Here is a 23,700-nt window from a genome sequence, read left to right on the forward strand (position 1 = left end):
GTGCATTACTACTTTTATCATTTTCTCTTGGTATACATTTTTCTCAGCTTGACAAAAGCTCCCTGAGAATGAGGAACCCAATACTTCTTACTAGCCTTGAATCCTTCTTTGCTCCCTCTAGGGCCTAGTGTATATAAAAAGCTAAAAAAATTCTGTTGCTTTGTAAATCTATATCTAATTTTATGCTTTAAAACAATTTATATGTGTTGTGTTATTCAACTTTAAATCTATTAAAATTTTTTCTGTGTAGTTATACCATTTGAATCTTTTTTTTTTTTTGCAGTACGCGGGCCTCTCACTGTTGAGGCCTCTCCCATTGCAGAGCACAGGCTCCAGACGCACAGGCTCAGCGGCCATGGCTCACGGGACCAGCTGCTCCGCAGCATGTGGCATCCTCCTGGACCAGGGCACGAACCCATGTCCCCTGCATCGGCAGGCGGACTCTCAACCACTGCGCCACCAGGGAAGCCCCCATTTGAATCTTTTTAATTGGAATAATTTATTATAGGTAATTACAATGATACTCAGCATAATATTATACAAGTATTACTTCTAAAATAGATCCTGGGGACTTCCCTTGTGGTGCAGTGGTTGGGAGTCCGCCTGCCGATGCAGGGGACACGGGTTTGATCCCTGATCTGGGAGGATCCCACATGCCGTGGAGCAACTGGGCCCGTGTGCCACAACTACTGAGCCTGTACCCTACAGCCCACAAGCCTCAACTACTGAGGCCACGTGCCACAACTACTGAGCCCATGCGCCTCAACTATTGAGGCGCACGTGCTCTAGGGCCTGCATGCTGCAACTACTGAGCCCACATGCTGCAACTACTGAAGCCCGTGTGCCTAGAGCCTATGCTCCGCAATAAGAGAAGCCACTGCAATGAGAAGCCCACGCACTGCAATGAAGAGTAGACCCCACTTGGCGCAACTAGAGAAAGCCCGTGCATAGCAACGAAGACCCAATGCAGCCAAAAATAAAAATTAAAATAAAACAGATCCTGTTAATTCACAGAAAAGCAAACATGGTGTGGTTTAAATAGCTTATTTATTTGATTTGTTTCCAACCCTGGTACAAAGCTTTCTAATTTTTATGTATTCTGTCTTATCTGATTGTCACAATAACTAGTGAGAGGGAGACCATCATTATTTCACTTCAAAAATGAGAAAACTGAGATTCATCGAGACTAAGTGACCCACCCAAGGTCACAGAAATAGTACATATTCTAGAGATGCCACCCATTTTTTACCAATCATTTCTTCCTGGTACTCACATTCTTGGAGAAGCTCTCCTTCTACAGACCCAGAAGAACCAGAAGCAACAACTTCAGGTACCACCATGACGATGCTCCTTATCCTTCAGCTAGAACTGAATGGATAAGCAGCATCTATCTGCCTGATCTAAGCTGAGCCAATCAGATTTTCTCTCAGAAACTGGAAATTAGTACACTGAAAAACCAAGTTAGTTTTTGTTGAATGCTTAAATAAGGGATGTTAAGGCCAGGGCTTGGGAGAGCATGTTCACAGTAAAGCAGAAAAGGAGGGAAAGGGACAGAGGGGAGGAAAACCAGCAGAAGTGGAGGGAAAAGCAGGGACAATTTGCTTCTTCTGAGATGGAGAGTAACCTTGGACAAAACTGTTTCCAATCCAGCCACAGTTCTTGTGCTTGGATTCTGGAAAATACCCTCATGTATCTCCCATAAATCCTCCTTTCTGCTGAAGCTAGTTTGAACGGGCTTCTGTTCCCTAAAACTGAATGATTCCTGAGAGTAGCAGCAACTAAATTTGAATCCACATTTCCTGAGTCCAAAACTGGTGCTTATTTCACTGTATCACCAATGAAACACAATAATATTTATTAGAGAGATTAAGGAATTAGCCAATTTTAGTGTGAGCCCACATTCTGTATAGTCATAAAAATTCCTCAAATATTCCTTCTGAGGGTAACAAAATCAATCATGACTATTTAACTTTAGTGTAGAATAAAGCCAGATGCTCACAGCTCATATGCAGACATTAGTTATAAAAAGATAAAGTGAGTAGCCAATTTACCCTCAAGTAATTTATTCCCATCGTAAACCAGATATTTCTAGGGTTTACTCAGATATCCTGTTCATTTGTTTACATATTCAGAATATCTATACTTGGATTATAGTACTCACAATCTCCTCCATCATGTAATGTTCTACTATGCCCCTCATTATTAATTGCATTTTGTCATTAAGAATAAAAGTTGGGGAACTTCCCTGGTGGCGCAGTGGTTAGGAATCCGCCTGCCAATTCTGGGGACACGGGTTTGAGCTCTGGTCTGGGAAGATCCCACATGCCGTGGAGCAACTAAGCCTGTGTGCCACAACTACTGAGCCTGCACTCTAGAGCCCGAGAGCCACAACTACTGAGCCCGTGTGCCTAGAACCTGTGCTCCGCAACAAGAGAAGCCACTGCAATGAGAAGCCCGCGCACCGCAATGAAGAGTAGCCCCTGCTCACGGCAACTAGAGAAAGCCTGTGCTAGTTTGAATGGCTAGATGATATATGCACAGCTACTCTGGAAAGAAATTGGTAATAATGGTAACGGCATGGTAATACTCCTCTTTTATAAGTAGACAACAACTTGTACAATTATTAATATTTACTGTCCCAAGCCTTTCTCTTTGGAAGAAAAGAATCATTCTATAACTGACAGTATGGTGATACTCGGCATCTATGAAGGTCCTGGGGAGTTGTCAGAGATAACAGGGGATAGCCTGTAGACATGTCTGGACTCATGCCAGCTGCTAAGCAATCTGGTACCAAGACACTTGACAACTATGAGGACTCAAAGTCTCTACACTGCCAGTGGCTTTGCTTCAAGAGAGAAATGTGGGAAACAGGAGGTACTGCCAGGGAATGTGTCCCACAGAATGCGTGAACTCAGATATCTTTGCTACCTAATCTTTAAAAAACAAGTTTTTAAGTGCCCATAGTGAAAGAAACCGAAGTTTAGAAATATTACTTGGGTGTTTCTCTTTAAGGAAAAGCATCTACATCAACTATCGCGCTAGCAACTAGGGATTACAATGAAGTACTTGCCAAGAACTTGGAAACAGAAATAAGCCCGTGCACTGAGAGTTAAAGTAAACGTATCAAGAATAAGAACAACAATACATATAAAGTTATCTTAAAGAGGCAAAATGAAGCAGAGAAAAGGGAGAGAGAACCACGGGCAGTGTTTCTGCAGGGCCTTTCTGAGATGACATCAGTCCCCTTAGTATGAGGATCAATGGCATGGAACTGGGTGATCAGGCATCCATCTCTCTGCTCCTGAGGACAGCAAGTAGACTTCTGATTTTGATCTAGCTTCCAGGCAGAGCCTATCTTTATCAATGAAAGAATATCCAGTCCTGGGGCTTCCCTGGTGGCGCAGTGGTTGAGAGTCTGCCTGCTGATGCCGCGGAGCGGCTGGGCCCGTGAGCCATGGCCGCTGAGCCTGCGTGTCCGGAGCCTGTGCTCAGCAACGACGGGAGAGGCCACAACAGTGAGAGGCCCGGGTACCACAAAAAAAAAAAAAAAAAGAATATCATGTCCTCTGGTTAAGGAAATAATAAATTGGTTTAACTGGCTTCCTGTGACCATGCCCTTACCTGGTCATAGATGACTAGACAAGAGTGGACAGATGACCCAAGTTCAGCCTATTATTATTATTTTTTGTATGATCAAGCAATTCCATTTTTGGGTACACACCCAAAAGAACTAAAAGCAGGAACTCAAACACATATTTGTACACTCACATTCATAGCAGCACTATTCAAAACAGCCAAAAGGTGGAAAGAACCCAAATGCCCATCGATGAATGAGTGGAATAACAAAATGTGGTATATACATACACCAGAACACTATTCAGCCTTAAAAAGTAAGGAAGTTCTGATACATGCTGTAACATGGATGAACCACAAAAATACTATGCTAAGTGAAACGAACTAGACACAAAAAGCATGATTCCACTTATAGGAGGTACCTAGAATAGTCAAATTCACAGTGACAGGAAACAGAACAGTGGTTACCAGGGGCTTGAGGAGCTATTGTTTAATGGGTACAGAGTTTCAGTTTACAATGACAATAAGTTCTGGAGATGGATAGAGGTAACGGTTGTACTACTGCAAATGTACTTAATGCCACTGACTATACACATAAAAATGGTTAAAATGGTAAATTTTATGAGATATATATTTTACCCCATTTTTTAAAAAAGCCATAGAAAAATGTTAGTGGTAGAATCTAGGTTGTGGGTATATGGATGCATTCATTATAAAATCTTTTGACTTGGCTGTATGTTTAAAATTTTTAATAATAAAATCTTAGGGAAAAACCCTAGGAAGTCAGCTTGTCTTTTCTCGGCAATGCCTTTCTACCATACTAGACACCTTTTGAAAGCAATCAACCAGTTAAGTTTTATTAAAAGTATCTATCATTTGGCTAAAACATCACTTTAGGGTACCCAGGGGTCTCTTTCAGGCAGTCTGAAAATTAAAAGCCGAAGTAACCCTTAAGTGAGAAGTCATAGGAAATCCACTTTTTGTTGAGTATCCTGAACAAATAGAGACTCTTCAAGGTTATACTAAATTATATTTAGGGTGATGTGCACCCATGCACTACTGCCAACTTGTTTGTGCCTAGTCACACCTGGCATTTTTTCTGATGACAAGGCAAAGGCTGAGAACTTGAATCTAGTTAGAAAGAGACATGAACTGTGTCAGGAAACCTTAGTTCTAGTTCCATTTCTGCTGTTAGTTGGCTATATATATGGTCTTAGACTTTATCTGCCTGCGCCTGAGTTTCCACATATATAAAAGGAAGAAGCTAAGCAATATGACTTCTCAAGTTTCTTCTATATTCTAAATTTTAAATTGATTAGTAAAAAGTACCTCAGCAATCACCACCTTTCTAAATCTTCAAAACTGTAACCAATATAATTCAGTAACAGTTTGGCTATAAGGAGATATATATATATATATATGTATATATATACACACGTATATATGTTAGATAAACACACACACACACATACACATGAACACACACACACATTCTCTTACCCACACTCAAAGAGATTAAAATATGGCAAATCCTTCATTTAACAAATATTAATTGAGCACCAATTATGTGCCACTCTGTTAACACTAACTTGCAATTCAACAGTTTCACATGTCAGATAGATTCCCTTCTCTCATGAAGTTCATAAGTAGCATTAGAAAAACAAACAAGCAAATAAGTGCTATTATGCAAAGAATTAAAATAAGGGAATTTGAGAGCCTGCATGCGGCAACTAAGGAGACTGTGAGCCACAACTAAGGAGCCTGACTGCCACAACTAAGGAGCCCAGCTGCTGCAACTAAGACCCAGAGCAACCAAATAAATAAATAAATATTTTTTTAAAAAATAGGGGAATTTGAAAGAGAGTGACTGGATTGCTGCTGTAGACCAGGTGGTCAGGGATGGCTAGTGGAAGGAAGTGACATTTGAACCAAGATGCAAATGACAAGAAGGAGCCTTAGCTGTGGAGATCCTATGGGGGTAGGACTCAGGGAAAAGCTATCAGGTGAAGGGAATGGGTAAAGAAGGCCCCAGGGCAGGAAACAAGTTTGGCATGCTGGAGGAAACAAAAAAGAGAGAGTGATAGGAAATAATACTGCAGTCAGACAGGCGTCAGATCAAGTAGGGCCCTGCCAGTCACGGTAAGTGATTTGCACTTTATTCTAGGATCACCATATTAGCAGTGAGGAGGATGAATTACAGTAGGGCAAGCACTGAAATATGCGGACCATGATGTAATCCAGGAGAGAAATTTTAGGGGCTTAGACTAGAGAGGTCACAGCTCACTGATCTAACATTCAAAGGAAGAGGTGAGCAGCAGCTGTACCAAGAATTATACCCCTGGATAATGAGCTATCTACTCTGGGACTTCCCTGGGGGTCCAGTGGCTAAGACTCTGTGCTCCCAATGCAGGGGGCCCGGGTTCAATCCCTGGTCAGGGAACTATATCCCACATGCCAGAACTAAGACTTTGCATGTCACAACTAAAAATCCCACGTGCCGCAACTAAAGATCCCATATGACACAACGAAGATCACTGGTGCCTCAACTAAGACCTGACACAGCCAAAAAAATTAAAAAAAAACAACAACAGGGACTTCCCTGGTGGCGCAGTGGTTAAGAATCTGCCTGCCAATGGAGGGGACATGGGTTTGAGCCCTGGTCCAGGAAGATCCCATATGCCGCGGAGCAACTAAGCCCATGCGGCACAACTACTGAGCCTGCGCTCTAGACCCTGCGAGCCACAACTACTGAGCCCGCATGCCACAACTACTGAAGCCCACATGCCTAGAGCCTGTGCTCCACAACAAGAGAAGCCACCGCAATGAGAAGCTCGCGCATTGCAACGAAGAGGAGCCCCTGCTCGCCGCAACTAGTGAAAGCCCGTGCGCAGCAATGAAGACCCAACGCAGCCCAAAACAAATAAATAAATTAATTAAAGTAAATAAATTAAAAAATAAAACAAAAAAAACAACCCCCAGAAAACAGTATTTTAAAAAAATAAGCTATCTACTCCATAGCTATAATAATAACAGCCCTTAGACATTTACTTTGTACCAGGCCTGGTTTAAAAAAAAAATACGCGGGCTTCCCTGGTGGCGCAGTGGTTGAGAATCTGCCTGCCAATGCAGGGGACATGGGTTCGAGCCTGGTTTGGGAAGATCCCACATGCCGCGGAGCAACTAGGCCCGTGAGCCACAACTACTGAGCCTGCGCGTCTGGAGCCTGTGCTCTGCAACAAGAGAGGCCGCAACAGTGAGAGGCCCATGCACCGTGATGAAGAGTGGCCCCCGCTCGCTGCAACTAGTGAAAGCCCTCGCACAGAAACGAAGACCCAACACACCCAAAAGTAAATAAATAAATAAATAAATAAATTTACTAAAAAACAAACAAACCAAAAAAACACACACACACACATTTTTTGGAAATAATTTGATTTACAAAAATGTTCTAAAAGTAGTACACCGTATGCTAACACATATATATGGAATCTAAGAAAAAAAAAAAGGTCATAAAGAACCTAGGGGTAAGACAGGAATAAAGACACAGACTTACTGAGAGAACAGACTTGAGGATATGGGGAGGGGGAAGGGTAAGCTGTGACAAAGTGAGAGAGTGGCATGGACATATATACACTACCAAATGTAAAACAGATAGCTAGTGGGAAGCAGCTGCATAGCACAAGGAGATCAGCTCGGTGCTTTGTGACCACCTAGAGGGGTGGGATAGGGAGGGTGGGAGGGAGGGAGACGCAAGAGGGAAGAGATATGGGAACATATGTGTATGTGTAACTGATTCACTTTGTTATAAAGCAGAAACTAACACACCACTGTAAAGCAATTATACTCCAATAAAGATGTTAAAAATAATAATTAAAAAATTAAAATAAAAGTAGTACAGAGTTCCTGTATACACAGCTTCCCTTAATGTTAACATCTTACATAACCAAACTAAGACATTCACATTGGTACAACACTATTAACTGAACTACAGAATGATTTCACCAGTTTTTCCACTTATGTTCTTTTTCTGTTCTAGGATCTAATCCAGCAACCCTATTGCACTTGGTTGTCACCTCCTTAGTCTCCTCCAATCCATGATATTTCCTCAGCCTTTTCATGTCTTTATGACTTTGATACTTTTGAAAAGTACTAGTCAACTATTTTGTAGAATGACCCCCAATTTGGATTTTTCTCACGTTTTCTCATAGTTATATTGAGTTTATGCATTTATGGTAGGAACACTGCAGAAGTGATGTTCTCTTCTTGGTGTATCATATCGGGGGTACATTACTAGTTTTGTCTTATTACTAGTGATGTTAACCTTGATCACTTGCTTAAAGAGATGTCTGCTGGGTTTCTCCACTGTAAACTTACTATTTTTTCCTCTGTAATTAATAAATTCCTGGGAGAGGATACTTTGAGACTATGCAGATATTCTGGTTTCACCTTAGACCCTTCAACCACTAATTTTTCTATTTCATTCTTCTACGTTTATTAATTGGAATGCTTCTGTAAAAAAGAGCTGTCCCATTGCTTTCATCTATTTATTTAATTAGAATAGGCTCTTGGATATTTATTTTATGGGTTATGCTCTATTACTACTGTTATCTATTTTGTTGCTCAAATTGTTTCAGCTTTGGCCATTTGGAGCTCTTTCAGCCTGGCTCCTATGTCTTTTTTTTTTTTTTTTTCCTATTTTTTGGCCATGCCATGTGGCATGTGGGATCTTAGTTTCCCGACCAGGCATCGAACCCACTCCCCCTGCAATGGAAGCTCAGTGTCTTAACCACTAGACCGCCAGGGATGTCCCTCCTATGTCTTTATTACCTGATCCTATACTTTCTGAGCACTTCCTTACTTTCTGGCCTTACCAAAGATGCACTAAGTTCATCCTATATTTTCCCTTCCTTAGTCCTGGAATCAACCACTTCTCTAGAGAGCCATGGTTCCTTTCATTGGAGAATGGTATTTGGAAACCAATATGTGGGCACTAGTTGTGCTCATTGTTACTGGGGTATTACTACTTTGAGGCCCTCTCAGTGGAAAGAGCTTGGAATTATACCAGTTGATTGCCAACGGTAGGAAACTGGGAGAGATGTTGATGCGAAAGGAGTGATGGAACTGTTCTGTATCATGATTGTGTGTTTATGAAAACATATAGAACTACACACCAAAAGAGGATGAATTTTACTGTATATAAATTTAACCAAAACCCAAAACAAAAACCACTAGGATGTGGAGGGAACCTCAAACGGAATACAAGCTAACAAATAACCCTAACACTATTAAAAATGAATAATACAACCACACTGAAGGGACTGGAGAAAAAAAGAACTAAACTAAGTTTTGGAAAACAGTATTTTGACTGGATACTGAAAGGCTATTGACAAAGAAAACTGGAGCTGTGCACAGCACTAAACTTAACTAGTAACCTTGCTCCTTACAGGGGCTGGGGTAGCAATTCCGAAAATACAGGTTGCACAAATAAGTGAATATGTTGCAGATAACGAGAGTCAGGTGTCTCATAGTTGGAGAAAAAAATTACGAATAAGGGAGAAGGCTAGAATGGTCCCCGTGGTACTGAACTGGAAGCAGAGATATCATTATGAATTTATGGTCTTAAAAAAATTAACTGTGTGTAAAAATACATATACACACATATAAATAAACATAGAAACAGAAATAAATATAGATGTATGTGTATTCGTGAGTTCATAAACATAGATTTATTTCCAGGCCTATTTTGAGTGCTTTACACTTATTAACTCACTGAATATTTACACCAAAATTTTAAGAGAAACACTATTATTTTACAGGTGAGATAACTGGGACTATAAGGAACTACCCTTGGCTACGGAGCCTAATGAGTGGCAGAGCTAAAATAGCAACCTTTATAGGCTGGTTCCATAGCCTGAGGTCTTAACCAGCACGCTAGACTGCCTCTTATAAAGTGAAGGGAGTTTACTGAAGCCGGACATCCCTCCCCACAAAAAACCAACAACATGAAGCAGATGAAAGTAAATAAGCAGGAAACTGGAAGGAGCGGGGCAGCCTTATGTGATGCCACCATCTCCTAATTAGGTTTCAGAAGTTTGGCCCTGAGGTCACCACTGCAAAGCTTTTGACAATCATCCCCTTAAAGTGATGGCTACTGTGAAATCACTGCAGAACAGATGGTTTTATGCTTCCATTAAGAGAGCTGGAGTGCATTTTCCCCTCAAAGTTACAACTATTCATCTCATGCTGACCATCAAAAGGAATCATAAGCTACATGAGGACAACTACATTACATCTATCAAGGAATAAGGGCATTTAAGATACAAACATAGGAACTGATTCAGATAGCAAAATCCAACATTTACTGAACTCTCAGGAGGACCCGAGTACTTCTTGAAACTTTTTAGTGTAATGGACTAACTAGTTTAATTCTTATGAGCTAGATAACTGTTCTTATCTCTATTTGAGAGAAGGAAAAACTGAGGCAAAGAGAAGTTACAAAAAGTGCCTAGGATCACACAGCTAGTGTGAAGCCAGGATATGTCACCACTGCACTATGATGCCACTCATAAAAGTTATGCTTTTCACTTGTAAGCCTCTGACAAATCAAATAAACATCAATAGTTAATATTAAAGCATACCACAAAGGAAAAATTTCAAGCGTTATAAATGTTATAACATTCACTTTAGACCCACATATTTTAAAAGCTGACTAAAATGTACCCAAAGTGTTTAAAAGAAAAAAGCCTCTGCCTTCCTCATTCAATAAATCTATTTTAGGTATGTTGATGCCTTCTAATGATTTCTAAAGCCAGTAACTGCATGTGATAATTCTCAGATTTGCATTTGCTTCAAAGAAAATCTACCTGTCAGTGATTTTTCTGCTAAGTAACCTGTCATTATTTGCAGATTTTTTGATTTATATTTGGGGGCAGAAGGAATTCAAGGAGATTAAAAAAAAAAAGAACCAAAGAAATTGTAAAATAATTTACAATTTAAAATAGGGCTATTTTAAAATTTTTAAATTAAATTTACAATTTAAATTTACAATTTAAAATAGGGCTATTTTAAAATTCTTCTCACTTGCATTTTGCCTTTGGATTTAATGTCAGGAAAACACATAATAGTATAAAAGTAAAATAAATAAGATTATAAAAAAGGTTTTCTTCAGAATACATAAGCAAAAAATACCATAGCCACAGTTATTTGAGCAATTTAAATGAAAGCCATAAATATTTCAAAGTTATCACCATATGCTAGCACATATATCAAATACCTCATGTCTTGGATAAGAGAGACCCTGAGTGTTGGCAACATAACTCCTGAGTCAGATTTTCTTCTTTCTGGTCCAAGGGCAACTATGTAGAAAAATATCAGCAAAGTATTAGAAAAATAACAGTTAAGACTTAAAAAAACTACATGGTTCACATTCCATAAATAAATACTTTGAAATTATTTTGATGTGAACAAATTTTAAAGACAACAGAAAAGCTCAAATTTGTTTACCTGAATGTTCCTACTTTATTAATACAGTAAACTAGTTATTTTCTTTCTAGTTAATATGGGGCTGTATTTGAAAATTTTAAATGAATCATAAAAGCCCACTTAGCAAATAAGACAATGTGCGCACATTTTGGCCAGAAGGGCCAGTCACTTTCTAAAGTTATCATTCTAATAGGTCCAAATAATTACAGGAAAGTAATGTCTGTAAATTAACCTACTAAGTACGTGAACTATCTCTGGGCTTGTGAACTACAATCATACAAGTCCCCTTTTGAAAGAGGGTTTAAAAAGAAAAACCTAAGAGTTTGGATTCTTTAGTCTGATATAAGTTTCTACTTCAAAGTTCAGAATCCAAACTACAGTATGTTTATCATGCAAAGTGAGTAATCTTAACGGACAGTTAGAAGTATAATGTCTATGAGCCATTCTCCTATGAAGTCTGAAGAGCTAACATTTATAAAAGGAAAGATTATTCTCTTATATAGCAATGGCTAAACAATCAATTATTGGTTAATATGTTGTAGTTGGAGTGCTCAATCTCACTTTAAATGAGATGCTGTGGAGTTTTGTCCCCTTTCTTTATTTCCATTTTCCCACCTGTAAATGAAAAGTAAATTGCAACATCACACTTGGCAAATGCATTGATAAAATCAGAATTTAGAATGTGAGTTTTCGTTGTATATTAAACTTGCATTTTCTCAGTTTTTAGATCCATTCTACTTCGGGGGGCTAGAATACAATATCAGAACACATAAATATACATGAAGCTGGCACTGAAGGAAGATAGGGGACATTTTGGTGGATTAGGATCTGCAAGTTTTTGGCACTTGGTGAAAGAAGCTGGGCTGATACTTGGCAGGTATGAGCACTGATGGCGTTGCCAAGACAAAGAGAATGCGGCCAGACCAACCCAAAGGCAGTCCTTTTGAGGGCCTTCCCTACCAAGCAGGTAACAAATAGGGCATTTGTCTTGGCAGTTTGGGGAGGGAGTTTTCAATGGGTCACTGAAAACACTGGTTCATCTTGATACCCAAGAGGTAACAGACACCGAAGACATTGTTCCACAGACTTGCAGGGAATGTGCTGGTTGTCTTCCTGTCTGAGACTATCATCACTTAAGTGTGCTAATTAATGAAAGCACATCCCTCTTTTGGGGGAGAAAGTGAAATACCTCAGAGAATGCCTCTACACTCCAGATGATTAGACAGCATGAAAGATGGCCACACACGTAATAAGAAATGGGTCGAGGGACTTCCCTGGTGGGGCAGTGGTTAAGAATCCGCCTGCCAATGCAGGGGACACGGGTATGATCCCTGGTCCGGGAAGATCTCATACGCTGCAGAGCAACTAAGCCTGTGCGCCACAAATAGTGAGCTTGCGCTCTAGGGCCCGTGAGCCACAACGGCTGAGCCCATGTGCCCACAACAACTGAAGCCCGCACACATAGAGCCTGTCCTCCACAACAAGAGAAGCCACAGCAATGAGAAGTGCACACACAGCAATGAAGAGTAGAGAAAGCCCACGCATAGCAATGATGACCCAACAGACCAAAAACAGATAAATAAATGAATTAATTTTAAAAAAATGAAATAGGTTGAGAAGAGAAAAAGAAAAGATCATGAGGCAGGAGAAAGGAGCTGAGACCATAATCTGACAACTTGGCCAGAAGAAGACATAAAATACAAGGAATCATGCCTCAGGGAGCAGAGAACAGGCGAGAGACTTAATAAAAGAGGAGTCTGACATTTAAAGAAGTGGTAGCAACCACAATGAGAGCACTCACAGGCCTAACCATGTTCTGGGAATCCTGTTTTGGAATCCTGTATTCTAGCCACCCTTCACTGATCAATATTCCTTAAACATGTGATATACTTTTTCATGTCTCCATGCAATTCGTTAAAGTCTCTGGTTCATCCTTTAGTGATTCTGTATCTTTCTCCTTGTTTATAGCCTATTTATCACTTCAGATTGAGAGCAGTATAGCTTCATGGTTAAGAACATGGCTTTCTCAAGCCCTACAGAGAACTTAATAGCTCGCTGACCTTGTGTTGGTCGTTTAACCCCTCTATGGTCTGTTTCTTCATCTGCAAATTGGGGACAGTCACAATACCTACCATATTCAAATAGATGTAAAGCACTTATAATAGTGCCTGGCATAAAGTAAGTTCTCAAAAAAAAAAAAAGGAAAGAAATTTAGCTTTAATTTTGCCTCTGTGTGAAATCTTTCCTGAATATTCTCTTTCCCCTAGGAACACTGTTGGATAAGTCATTCCCTCTCTCTCATGGGACTTGTAAAACTGAACCTCTATCACAAACTTACCACAATTTAACACTTCTGTTACTCCTATTAAATTATACGCCTCTTGAGGCTTGGTCATATCCTGTTCTGAGAATATCCAGAGGGCCCCTCAAAATGCACAGCAAATACTCACTAGGAAGATGAGATTATTTAGGGCCAGACAGCAGAACCTTAAATGACAAGTTAGAAATTTACAGAAATCCTAGGGAGGGGAAAGAAATTTTGAAAAGAAGTGATATGCTTCTCAGTGCTTTTTAGTTAGTTAACTAGAGTGATAGTGTGATGGTATAAGGGCTATAAGGGAGATGAGCTAGAAGTTGTTCCAAAGGCCAGCCTGTGGATGAACTAAGACAGTGTCAGCCAATGAGAATGAAGAGGAGAAATATGCAGTGGACTTAAATGACTGGATTAAGGGTAAGCAGGACTCAAGAGTCACAAACAATATTAAGTATGAATATAAACTGTATTAATATATACTATCCCATAGTTAAAACTTTCCTTAACATTTTTTAACCTTAATTTTGCAAATGAAGAAACTGAGGCTCAAAGAGGTTAAGAAACCTGCCCAATCATATCCATTAATTAAAAGGGGCAGAGTGTTCTGATGTCACGTCCAGTGGGCTGTTACATTAAGGATGACTTTCTGGCTTATAGTTTGACCGACAAGAGGGTACTGATGTCATTAAGTGAAATGGAGAGAAGAAGGGAGAAAGCCTGACTGGGACAGGAGGGAGAGGTGCTAAGATAATGAGTTTGTTTCAGGATGTGTTGAGTTTGAGGTTCCAGTGGGCTATGGACGTCTAGGAACTAGGGATGGAGATAGAGATTTATGAAAAATCTGCTAATGGGATAGTTGGATGATAACATCGGATTAACTGTCAACAAAAAAATGCTGAAGTCCTAATGCCCAGTACCTCTATCATAAATGCCTGTTGTTTAAGCCACCCAGTTTATGGTCCTGTATAATGGTAGCCCCAGGAAATTAATACAGTATTTTATTAGTAACTTTGGAGGAAAGTTTAGAAGCCTGTGAACAAAAATCCAGATTAGGAATAAAGGAGTAAGGCCATACTTTTTATCTAGAGATCTAAAATCTAAGAAGTTTCCATGAAGTCTACTCTAGCCAGAAGAGAAATTTATGAACTATTTAAAAATGTGTATTTCTATTAGTGTGTGTATATATATGTGTATATATATATATATATATATATATTTTTTTTTTTTTTGCCACACTGCATGACTTGCAGGATCTCAGTTCCCCAACCAGGGATTGAACCTGGGCCACAGCAGGGAAAGCCCTGAATCCTAACCATTAGGCCACCAGGGACTCTCTCTATTAGTATTTCTTAATTCACTATACTCAAATGCAATAGGCTACTTTCTCCTTCAATATAAACACTCATGGATTTAATACTTAGCCATAGGAATTCCTTTGTATTCTGCCTGAATCAATGTTACTGCATAGACAGCAAGTTTGTAGAGCGCAGATTGCATATATTATTTTTATAGAGCCATTTATAGTCTACAGGCAGGTAAGTAACTAAAGAAAACTTTGATGAAGATAAAGACGTTTAAAGAGTGACTCCAAATTCTTGGCTAGATCCAGAATAACTGTTTAAAATGGTATTTCCACTCCCTTCTGCACCCTACCCCACCCCCTATGTCTAAGCTGGTCAACATTCTTAAGGGTAGAAACTTTGGGGTGATATGTCAACAACAGTCCTCTTTCTAGAATCAATTGCATTCTGAGATCTTTTCTCTAAAATGGGACTTTTAACTACTAGGTACAGTGACTTGGTCAAAATTTGACTAGGTCAAAATTAAGACAGTTTTAAAAGACATGGAGGAAACTTAAATGTACGTTACTAAGTGAAAGAAGCCAATCTGAAAAGGCCTCATACTATATGACTTCAACTATATGACATTCTGGATAAGGCAAGACTATGGAGACAGTTAAAAAGATCAGTGGTTGACAGGGGTTAGAGGAGAGGGAGGGATAAATAGGAGGAACACACCATTATTAGGACAGTGAAGGTACTCTATATGATACCACAATGGTAGGTCCATGTCATTAACATGTATTTGTCTAAACCCACAGTCTGCACAACACACCAAGAGTGAATCCTAATGTAAATAAACAATGGGCTTAGGGTGACTATATGTCAATGTATGTTCATCAACTGTAAGCAACGTACTACTCTGGTGGAGGATGATGATAATGAGGGAGGCTATGCATGTGTAGGGGCAGAGGCTACAGGGGAAATCTCTGAACCATCTCTTGAATATTGCCATGAATCTAAACCTGCTATAAAAATAAAATCTATTAAAAAAATTTCAAGACAGTCTACCCTGCTATGGTCCTCTTACTAAGAGATCTTTTCCATTCTTCTGCAACCCTTAAAATGTCTGATTCCTGTTTAGCGCTGCTTCTGAAAGAACAGTAATGACCATCACCTAATCTCATCCTGGTTCGATGCTAATAAGAGCTGTCTTCAAACCCACTGTGAATCTCTAAGGACTTGGAGGATCTTTCCTTAATATGAAGATGCAGACTGTTTACTGCCATTAATTAGGAAGCTAAGTAGTTGGCAAACAAAAAGTATTTTTTGGGGAAAAAAACAAATACCCAGATTTAAAATCATTAAAGTCAGTAACTGCTAATTTCTAAATAATTAGAACACACTGTTTCTCAACAATGAATGATTTTACTTTTAAACTGATTTTTTCAAATACATTTCACACTGTCATCTTTTTAAGTCCTAACTTTGTGGGCTGAATTATCAGAAGTGTTAGAGCAATATTTATCAAACCCACCCCTTCAAACAGACAATAAATTTGATTTCAAAAGCTACACAGCTTACATTAATCCTACTTAGGATCAGTACAATATTTAGCTTATGTTCGTTCTTAGATCTCCAGCCCTTCATTGACACCTGGCAGTGCAGCACAGGGACTGCATGAGGCTTTGACACATTCCATATTTCTGAGCCTTGACTTCAGAGTTTTACTGGTGTCATTACTGACTGACTGAAAGGCCCTGCAAACAGCTGAGTCTCTGGTCTCTAGCTCAACCACCCACAATTTGACCATTCAAAGCCATGAACTTGCTGGTGTTGCCTGGTAGCTGCTCACTTTAACAGCTGGACATTCTCACATGCCTGTTCAGCACAAGAGTCAAATGCTTCCACCTCCCTGCTTAACTGAGCTTGGCTTTGCAACATTTCATCCTACAAATGGTTATTTCTTCCTAGGAATTTATTTATTCTAATTAGGGTAAACTACCTTGGTTATGGCCTTACATCTGAACAGCTAAATCTTCTATGAACGTGGGTGAACGTTAGAGATAGTTTCAGGGACTATGCCAATGCACTTTTACTTTGTCAATAGAAAAATGGACAACGGAGATAGATGGACACTAGAGAACGCTTTTAAACTCGATCTAAATCTTTATAAATACAGTTACATCCTGGGACATCAGAACCTTGACATTCTGTTTAGAGGGGCTCCAGGGCAATGTTGTATCAAATTCACATTCCTAGCTGTTTTATTGGATACATTGAAAAACTAGGTTTCCAACGATAAACACCACATTTAGGGTAGTATTGCCCTCTAGGGGCAGTGAGGGGAATGGAAATAGGGTGGTTCAATCATATTTGCAATGCTTTATTTCTTACGCTGGTGGTTGGCTTATGAGTTATTAAAAAAATAAAACTTTTTTTCCCACATTTTTCTATGTCTAAAGTAATCAATAATTTTAGAAAATGTTCCCAAATAGCTGACTCAGTATAAAACATTTTACTTCTACTGGCTTTCCACTGTTACTTCTACTTTTTGTGAAATAGATGGTTATTTTACCATTATTAGCTAATGACTCACGATACTGTAACATGAGGTGTCTTGTTATAAACTGAAGAAGAAATCTGATTTCTGAATACTTTTGAAACATATATACATGTTTTCTCCTCTGAAAGATTTTAATGATGTGAATAAACTTTTATTTAAGGAAAAAACCAGTATACACCGTACCCTAACACTGCTGAGAGTAAGGTATACTACTTGTATGATCTATGAGTACAACTCATTAGACGTTTTCAAATGTTTTCTGATTGGATCAACACTACAGCCTTGGCATGCCTAATATTAGTTTCCCTATCTTGTGGATGAGGAAGCTGAAGATCAGAAAGGTCAAGGGACTTTTCCCAGGTCTCATAGCTAGTACGTAATATTGCTCCTTCTACTTTACCCCAAGATGGGATGAGCGTCAGCTTGACAGAGGTGGAGACAAAGCCACAGGTGCTGATTTTTCACATGGTTCACTGCTGCCAGTGCTGTAGAAACAATCAAGCCAATGAATTCTCACCTGGTGATTCTGCAAGGTGCTCTTGTTTCTCTTCTCTGTCCTGAAACTGAATTAAATGTGACCACAAAGCTGACTTCCCCTGAAAGTACAAGGCATATAAAGTTTTTCATTTTATAAGAAATGATTCATCAAAAAATAACTTATCAAAACTATTCACACTGAAATGCCTATTTTTTGAAGCTGGGAGACCCAAGCTCATCCATTCCTAGCTGTGTGACATTCTGAGCACCCCACTCCATGTGTAGTGAGGGTCGTCCTTTGCCTCACTGACAAGACTGGCAACAGCCTGGGGAAGGGCAGCTAAGCAAAGGGCGGAAGGGCAGGCAAGGAAATTCCTGACTTCAGCTCAGTTGTTACTTAGTTGTATGTAACTAGGGCTGTCTACATTGGCCACACAAGCAAGCACAGAATTAAAGGCTCCAGCAGCACAGAATGTACTTCTGTATGCAAAATATGTTTGGATGTATGCAGTAGCAATGAGGGAAGAAAACTGGGGCAAGAGGAGAAAGAGAAGAGGGGACAAAGAGAGGAAGATGAACAGAAAAAAAAAAAAACAGAAAGGGAAATGAGGGACAAAAGCAAAGAAATCATCTGTGTTTCTGCCTTGAATAACCAGATAACTTAAAATGGCAAAGAACTGTTAATTCTGGCGAATAGATTTTTTTCTTGGACAGCGATGAAAGCAGATACTTAATGGAATCTACAGGGGATACAGCCTCCACAGTGAATGTGTTGTTTTATCTTTTCCTGTTTACCAGAAAAGAGCCCCAAACTGCCTGCTAATCATGGGTTATATTTTCTTTTTCTGGAATTAAAATGCCTGGGGCGTATTTCTAGTCATCCTGTGACAAAGGGACATAACCTTGAATTTTTATAATATCTTTTTCTTTTTGTTACTTTTCTTAACAGAGCTCCTAACTCGCCCTGTCACCAGGGCCTCCTGAGACTGTTACCTGCTTGACCTGCAAGCCATGGCTCCATATCCTTTCCAGCAGGTCACAGAGGCTGGCGATCAGGGTGTTCTCCTCCAAGCCGGTTATGTTTGCTTCCCCATGGCCCAGTTCCACTGCTTCGTGTCCCATCTTTTCCACCAACATGCGTTTTGTCTGAAAACATCACATGTGGTCGCAAGTGTTAACCCCAGCAGTGAGCCCAAAAGCCATCAAGTCAATTCCTGGATCAGGAGATCTGGGTTCCCCTTCATTATACTTCTAACTACAGATTTTGAATCACCTTGGGAAAAGTGTCTTAATCTCTGTGGTCAACTAACAAGTAATATTATGTATACTTTTACTATTTTGTCAGAGAAAGAGTCACTAAAGAGAGACTCTGATGCTATTTTAAAGTATCCTCATGTAAATGCTTATGTACAACAATTTTCAGATTACTTGCTTGAATAACATTGGGGGATTACACCAGGCCTAGAAAATACACTGTAGAATCTGAAACCCCAACCTGCCACAACTCACACTTCATCTTAGCATACTAAAGGTATTCACACTTAGTTTTGATTGCATTTAGGCAAAAACCACAATACAAACAGGCAGCTCTAAATTTTTTCAGAGCTGTCTAATTTGTGAGTGAAGCAGACCTCTTTTTTTCCTTCCTCTTTTTCTCTTTCATCTCTTCTCTGCTATGAGTATGTACCAGAAAATGGAAAGGAAATGGAAGTCAGTTTCAAGTAAGTTAAGTTACAGCAGACTTAGCTGCCCTCATAAAATGTAAAGTGAGAGAGAATCTAGTTCCTCTAGGCAAGGACCTTGTCTGTGTGATTCAGCATTGTAAGCTGATGCTAAAATAGTGCATTTACTGAATACAGAGAAGGTACTCAAGAAATGACTGTCAAATAAATGAATGAAGTTATTGGCTAAAATGATGTTCTGAGTTTTGTCAATTTGTATTGCTACCTCTGATAAACACAGATGTCTGAGAGGAGACTCATGTGTAATATACACAAAACTACAACACAGCTAAGGTCTTCTTCTTTATGGATATACGCACACACATATGAGCACAGATAAGGTTCTACACAGGTGCACACAGAGACACGTATAAACACATACAAAAAAATGTGTTGCCTTTCACATAAGATGACGACATCCCTGACACAACTTCTGACTGGTTTAATATCTGTCATGTTGGAGAGGAAGATAGCAATGGCTGAAAGGTGAGAAAAACCATGCAGGGCTCCCATGTCACTGATTCTGTGGGTAATAGAACCCATCGAGGTTCATGCCCTCAGTAAAGAGCACATGAGGTTTATGCCCCAGTAAAAGTGTCCTTCTAGGGAAGCTACAGGCTCAAGTGGGGGTTGGCTCAGCTCATCTTAGCTTCATACATGGATTGAACATGAATGTACACTGTCCTGCACAGTGAGTAATACATACCTTCATTCTACATTCTTTTAATAAGCCTTCTACAAATTTCCAGTTGGTTTGTGCAATCACTGCAGGAGAGAGGTCTGACAATTTGGGTTGCCTCAGGTTTTTTCCTAAACTTCGTGCCTCTTGCATGTATTTCTAAAAATTAAAGAGTATTTTTAATGCATAAACATCAGATATTCTTCTGACCTACTTAACCTTACAAACAAGTGCGGGAACAACAAGATGAAAAAAAAGGCCATAAGTGTATACGTGCAACAGCAGTTCAAGGTTTAGCACACTGAAAGGCAGAAGGTATTCCCACCCCCTCTACTGTTACCCCGTGAAAAGGAGAGTGACAGAAGCCACACCAAGTAAAAGCTCATTCAAAATGAGATGGAGTTTCATCTAGTTCAGTCTTTTTATTGGGAATACCCAGGGGTGTGATTAGTCAGGATCATGGCTGGGATGGAAACATTTGCATGTCTGAATAACAAATCCAAGGCTCTCCAGGAACCCAGTGATTCTCAGATCACTGGTTTCCTCCACTCATCTCCCCACAAAACAAGAGCCTTGACATGCTTCTAACCTCTTGGGCAGTGCTGTCCAACCCAACCCTTTGCTCTAATCAAGTCACAACAGTAAAATCAGGAGCTCTGGAAAATGGCTGCAACCAATTTTATGACCTCAGGCATATCTGCTTATTCATAAAATGGGCATAAAACAAGCCCACCTGCCTCACAGAAAGCTATGAGATCACTCTGAAAAGTATGTGCTCCAAATGCAGGAGGAGGCCTCTTGTTTCCAAGACATTTTGCTACATCCCTCCTTTGCCTTGTTCCACAGTCAAAAGAAATAAGAAATATCATTTTAGGAGACATCGATGGCTCAGAGAGGACCACAGAAACTCAGACCACTGCTCTTGAGCTTTGATTAATGAACTTCCAGGGGGGGAAAAAAAAAAATCACTACACATAATTAGCGCAGGACAGCTGTTGTCTCTCTTCTTTCTGTGGTACCTGCAAAAGCTCATCAGATACCTTATGTTTGTCAGGACCACAGGGCAGAATCTCCAAAAAGTCTAAGTATCTTCTTAGGTCCATATTTAGAGAATAATTGCTCTAAATTATACAGTAAAACCAGCAGTTTATTGGAGAGAGAGAGATTGCAAGCCAGCACATCCTCCCACAGATACATATGTGAAGTCTATCTTTTCTATCTTAAGGGGAAATTTGATATTATAAGAAAAAGATGTGTAAAATCCTTTGCATTCTTTAAATAAAAGAGAGTTTGCACATTTAATACATTCCCCCTTGGAAGAAAAATAACCTGCTAAATCTAGTACAATTCGTTAAAAATCTCATCAACTAGGGATTCAACGAATCCATTTACCTTCTACTTCTACCAGCCCTCCTGACGAAACGCAGCATTAACAAAATAATCTCTTTTCCAGTGTAATTATTTTAAGAACAGATTAAAAACTGAAATGAACTCTGCAAGAATTTAGTTTCTATAACAGCTGTGTATACTTCTTTCTGCTTCAAATCTTTTTTAGAGGGTCAAAGAAAGAGGAAAAATTGACAATGAGAGTCAATTATCACCACTAGGGAAATTAACTGTAACAAGGTCTAGCAAAACATCCTGAAGGTTAATGTTCACATAAATAAAATCAAGAAATGAAAAGTTTCAGAAAAACAAACCTGAGATATAAGACAGGGATCATATATGAGATTATAATACCTGCATTTCCTATCATTTCAGGTTGTACTAATGTTAACTGGAACATTACAAATTAGAGATAAATAGTTGGTAAAAACAAATGTTAACTGTTAAATGTTAAAAGAGTTCTGTTTCTCCCCCAGCCTCAATTCCTCCATCTTTAGGACTTGTGCAAACGCAGAGAGACCCACTACAACACTCAATTCTCAAGAAGGGTTAAGTCTTAAACTTGGCTTAGGAAGAAATACACTGGCTACAAGGAAAGAAGTGAGGTACATGGTCAGGCAAGAGGCTAGGAAGAAGCCACAGGCATTTTTCTTTTCTCTGAAAAATATGCATAATTAGATTTTTTAAAGTCAGTAATTGGATTAAAAATTAAGCACTGTTTAAAGTTTATGTTCTATTTTATAAATGACAGCAAGCTAGAATGGAGCTGTCCTTTAGTGGCCATATTCACCAATCACCCTGCACATACAGGGCAGATGTAGTATTAGCCAACAGTGAATTCCACCGGGCCACGTGCAAACTCTCCTTCTGAGCACCTTTGCTGAAGCCACAAAATAAGCAACGTTCCACAGACATGCACAGAATGGATACAGGGGTGGCTCAAGGCCCTTCCTCACAGCAAGCAGTGAGGCTGCCCCTGTATACTACAAAAATAGAGCAGTGCCTTTACAGTAAACAAGTGATGATAAGAATGTAATTTTCTTTGGGGTCGCTGGAAGAAAAGGTGTACTTTAAGATAAAAAACTGAGAAGAAAGAGAAATCTTTCACAAGGACTGGTTTTATAATAAAGTCGATTTCCCGACAGAGGGAAGTCACCCCAGGTTTCTGCTGAGATTTTTACGATGCTCTTCGTCGTTGTTGCCTAAGCCAAAAGCAAACCAGTAGGAGCTACCTAGGAAAATATATCCTATTATTCAGTAAACACTGAAATAACTGCTCTTTAGTACAGGCTTTCCCTGAATTTTCTAATAACCACACTGTGCCTCTAACCAGCATGGAGCTTGTGAAGAGCAGACCACTGTAAAGTTAAGTAAATTTATATTAATATGTCGTTACGGGAAAAAATACAACCAGGAGTCCTAAGTAACTCTGGCCCTCAGGTGAGTAGCTGTTCAGTGCAACTCAGTGTGCAGGGTTACTGGGAAGAGCACTGGCTTGGAGTAAGGAGGCCTGGCCTGTGGGCCTAGGCCTGACTTTGTGTGTCCATTTGACTTTAGGCAAGCCTCTCAGACTTCAGGTAAATCATGTCAAGTTGGACAAAGTTACCTCAAATGTTCCTCTTAGCACTAAGATTCTATATTGATGATCTGATTTTCTGACCATATAAAATACAGACCAGGAATAAGGAAGGTAAATTAAAACACTGTGGAGGGGCTTCCCTGGTGGCTCAGTGGTTAAGAGTCTGCCTGCCGATGCAGGGGACATGGGTTTGAGCCCCGGTCCGGGAAGATTCCACATGCCGCGGAGTGGCTGGGCCCGTGAGCCATGGCCGCTGAGCCTGTGCTCCGCAATGGGAGAGGCCACAACGGTGAGAGGCCCGTGTACCACAAAAGAAAAAAACAAAAAACACTGTGGAGATAAAACTCGGCAAAAGAAAAGCTGTTTGAAAATGAATCACTTCTGCACTTTTGCAAAATGCTTAAATAAAATTTGAATATTTAATGTATTTCCCCTTTGGAAGAAAAACAATTGTGTTAAATCTAGTCCCCCCTTTCCCCCTCAAAAACACCACTGATAGGGAATTTAAATAATCAGTTTTATCTGCCAATGGTATAGAATTACTCTTGTTAGCGCACACCACCATGAAAAGGTACCAATCACAAAAGGAAGTGGAGAGCTAACAGTTCACGTCACAAGGTGATGTGAGGCATTCTAGAGCTAT

At 39.7% G+C, this 23,700-nt stretch overlaps 1 protein-coding gene across 2 annotated transcripts in view; it reads right to left on the reverse strand.

The window, feature by feature from the left end:
* Window positions 1–23,700, reverse strand: part of DENND5B (DENN domain containing 5B) — a 209,227-nt gene that overhangs the window by 22,765 nt on the left and 162,762 nt on the right. For both annotated transcript variants that reach the window (XM_060024548.1, XM_060024547.1), the window contains 4 exons: window positions 20,120–20,251; window positions 18,686–18,838; window positions 17,733–17,811; window positions 10,847–10,928 (listed from right to left, as the gene is read on the reverse strand). In XM_060024548.1, the coding sequence (XP_059880531.1) occupies window positions 10,847–10,928; window positions 17,733–17,811; window positions 18,686–18,838; window positions 20,120–20,251 (446 nt within the window). The remainder of the gene's footprint in view (window positions 1–10,846; window positions 10,929–17,732; window positions 17,812–18,685; window positions 18,839–20,119; window positions 20,252–23,700) is intronic.

This window comes from Delphinus delphis, chromosome 11 (genome assembly GCF_949987515.2).
Source record: "Delphinus delphis chromosome 11, mDelDel1.2, whole genome shotgun sequence".
NCBI lineage: Eukaryota > Metazoa > Chordata > Mammalia > Artiodactyla > Delphinidae > Delphinus > Delphinus delphis.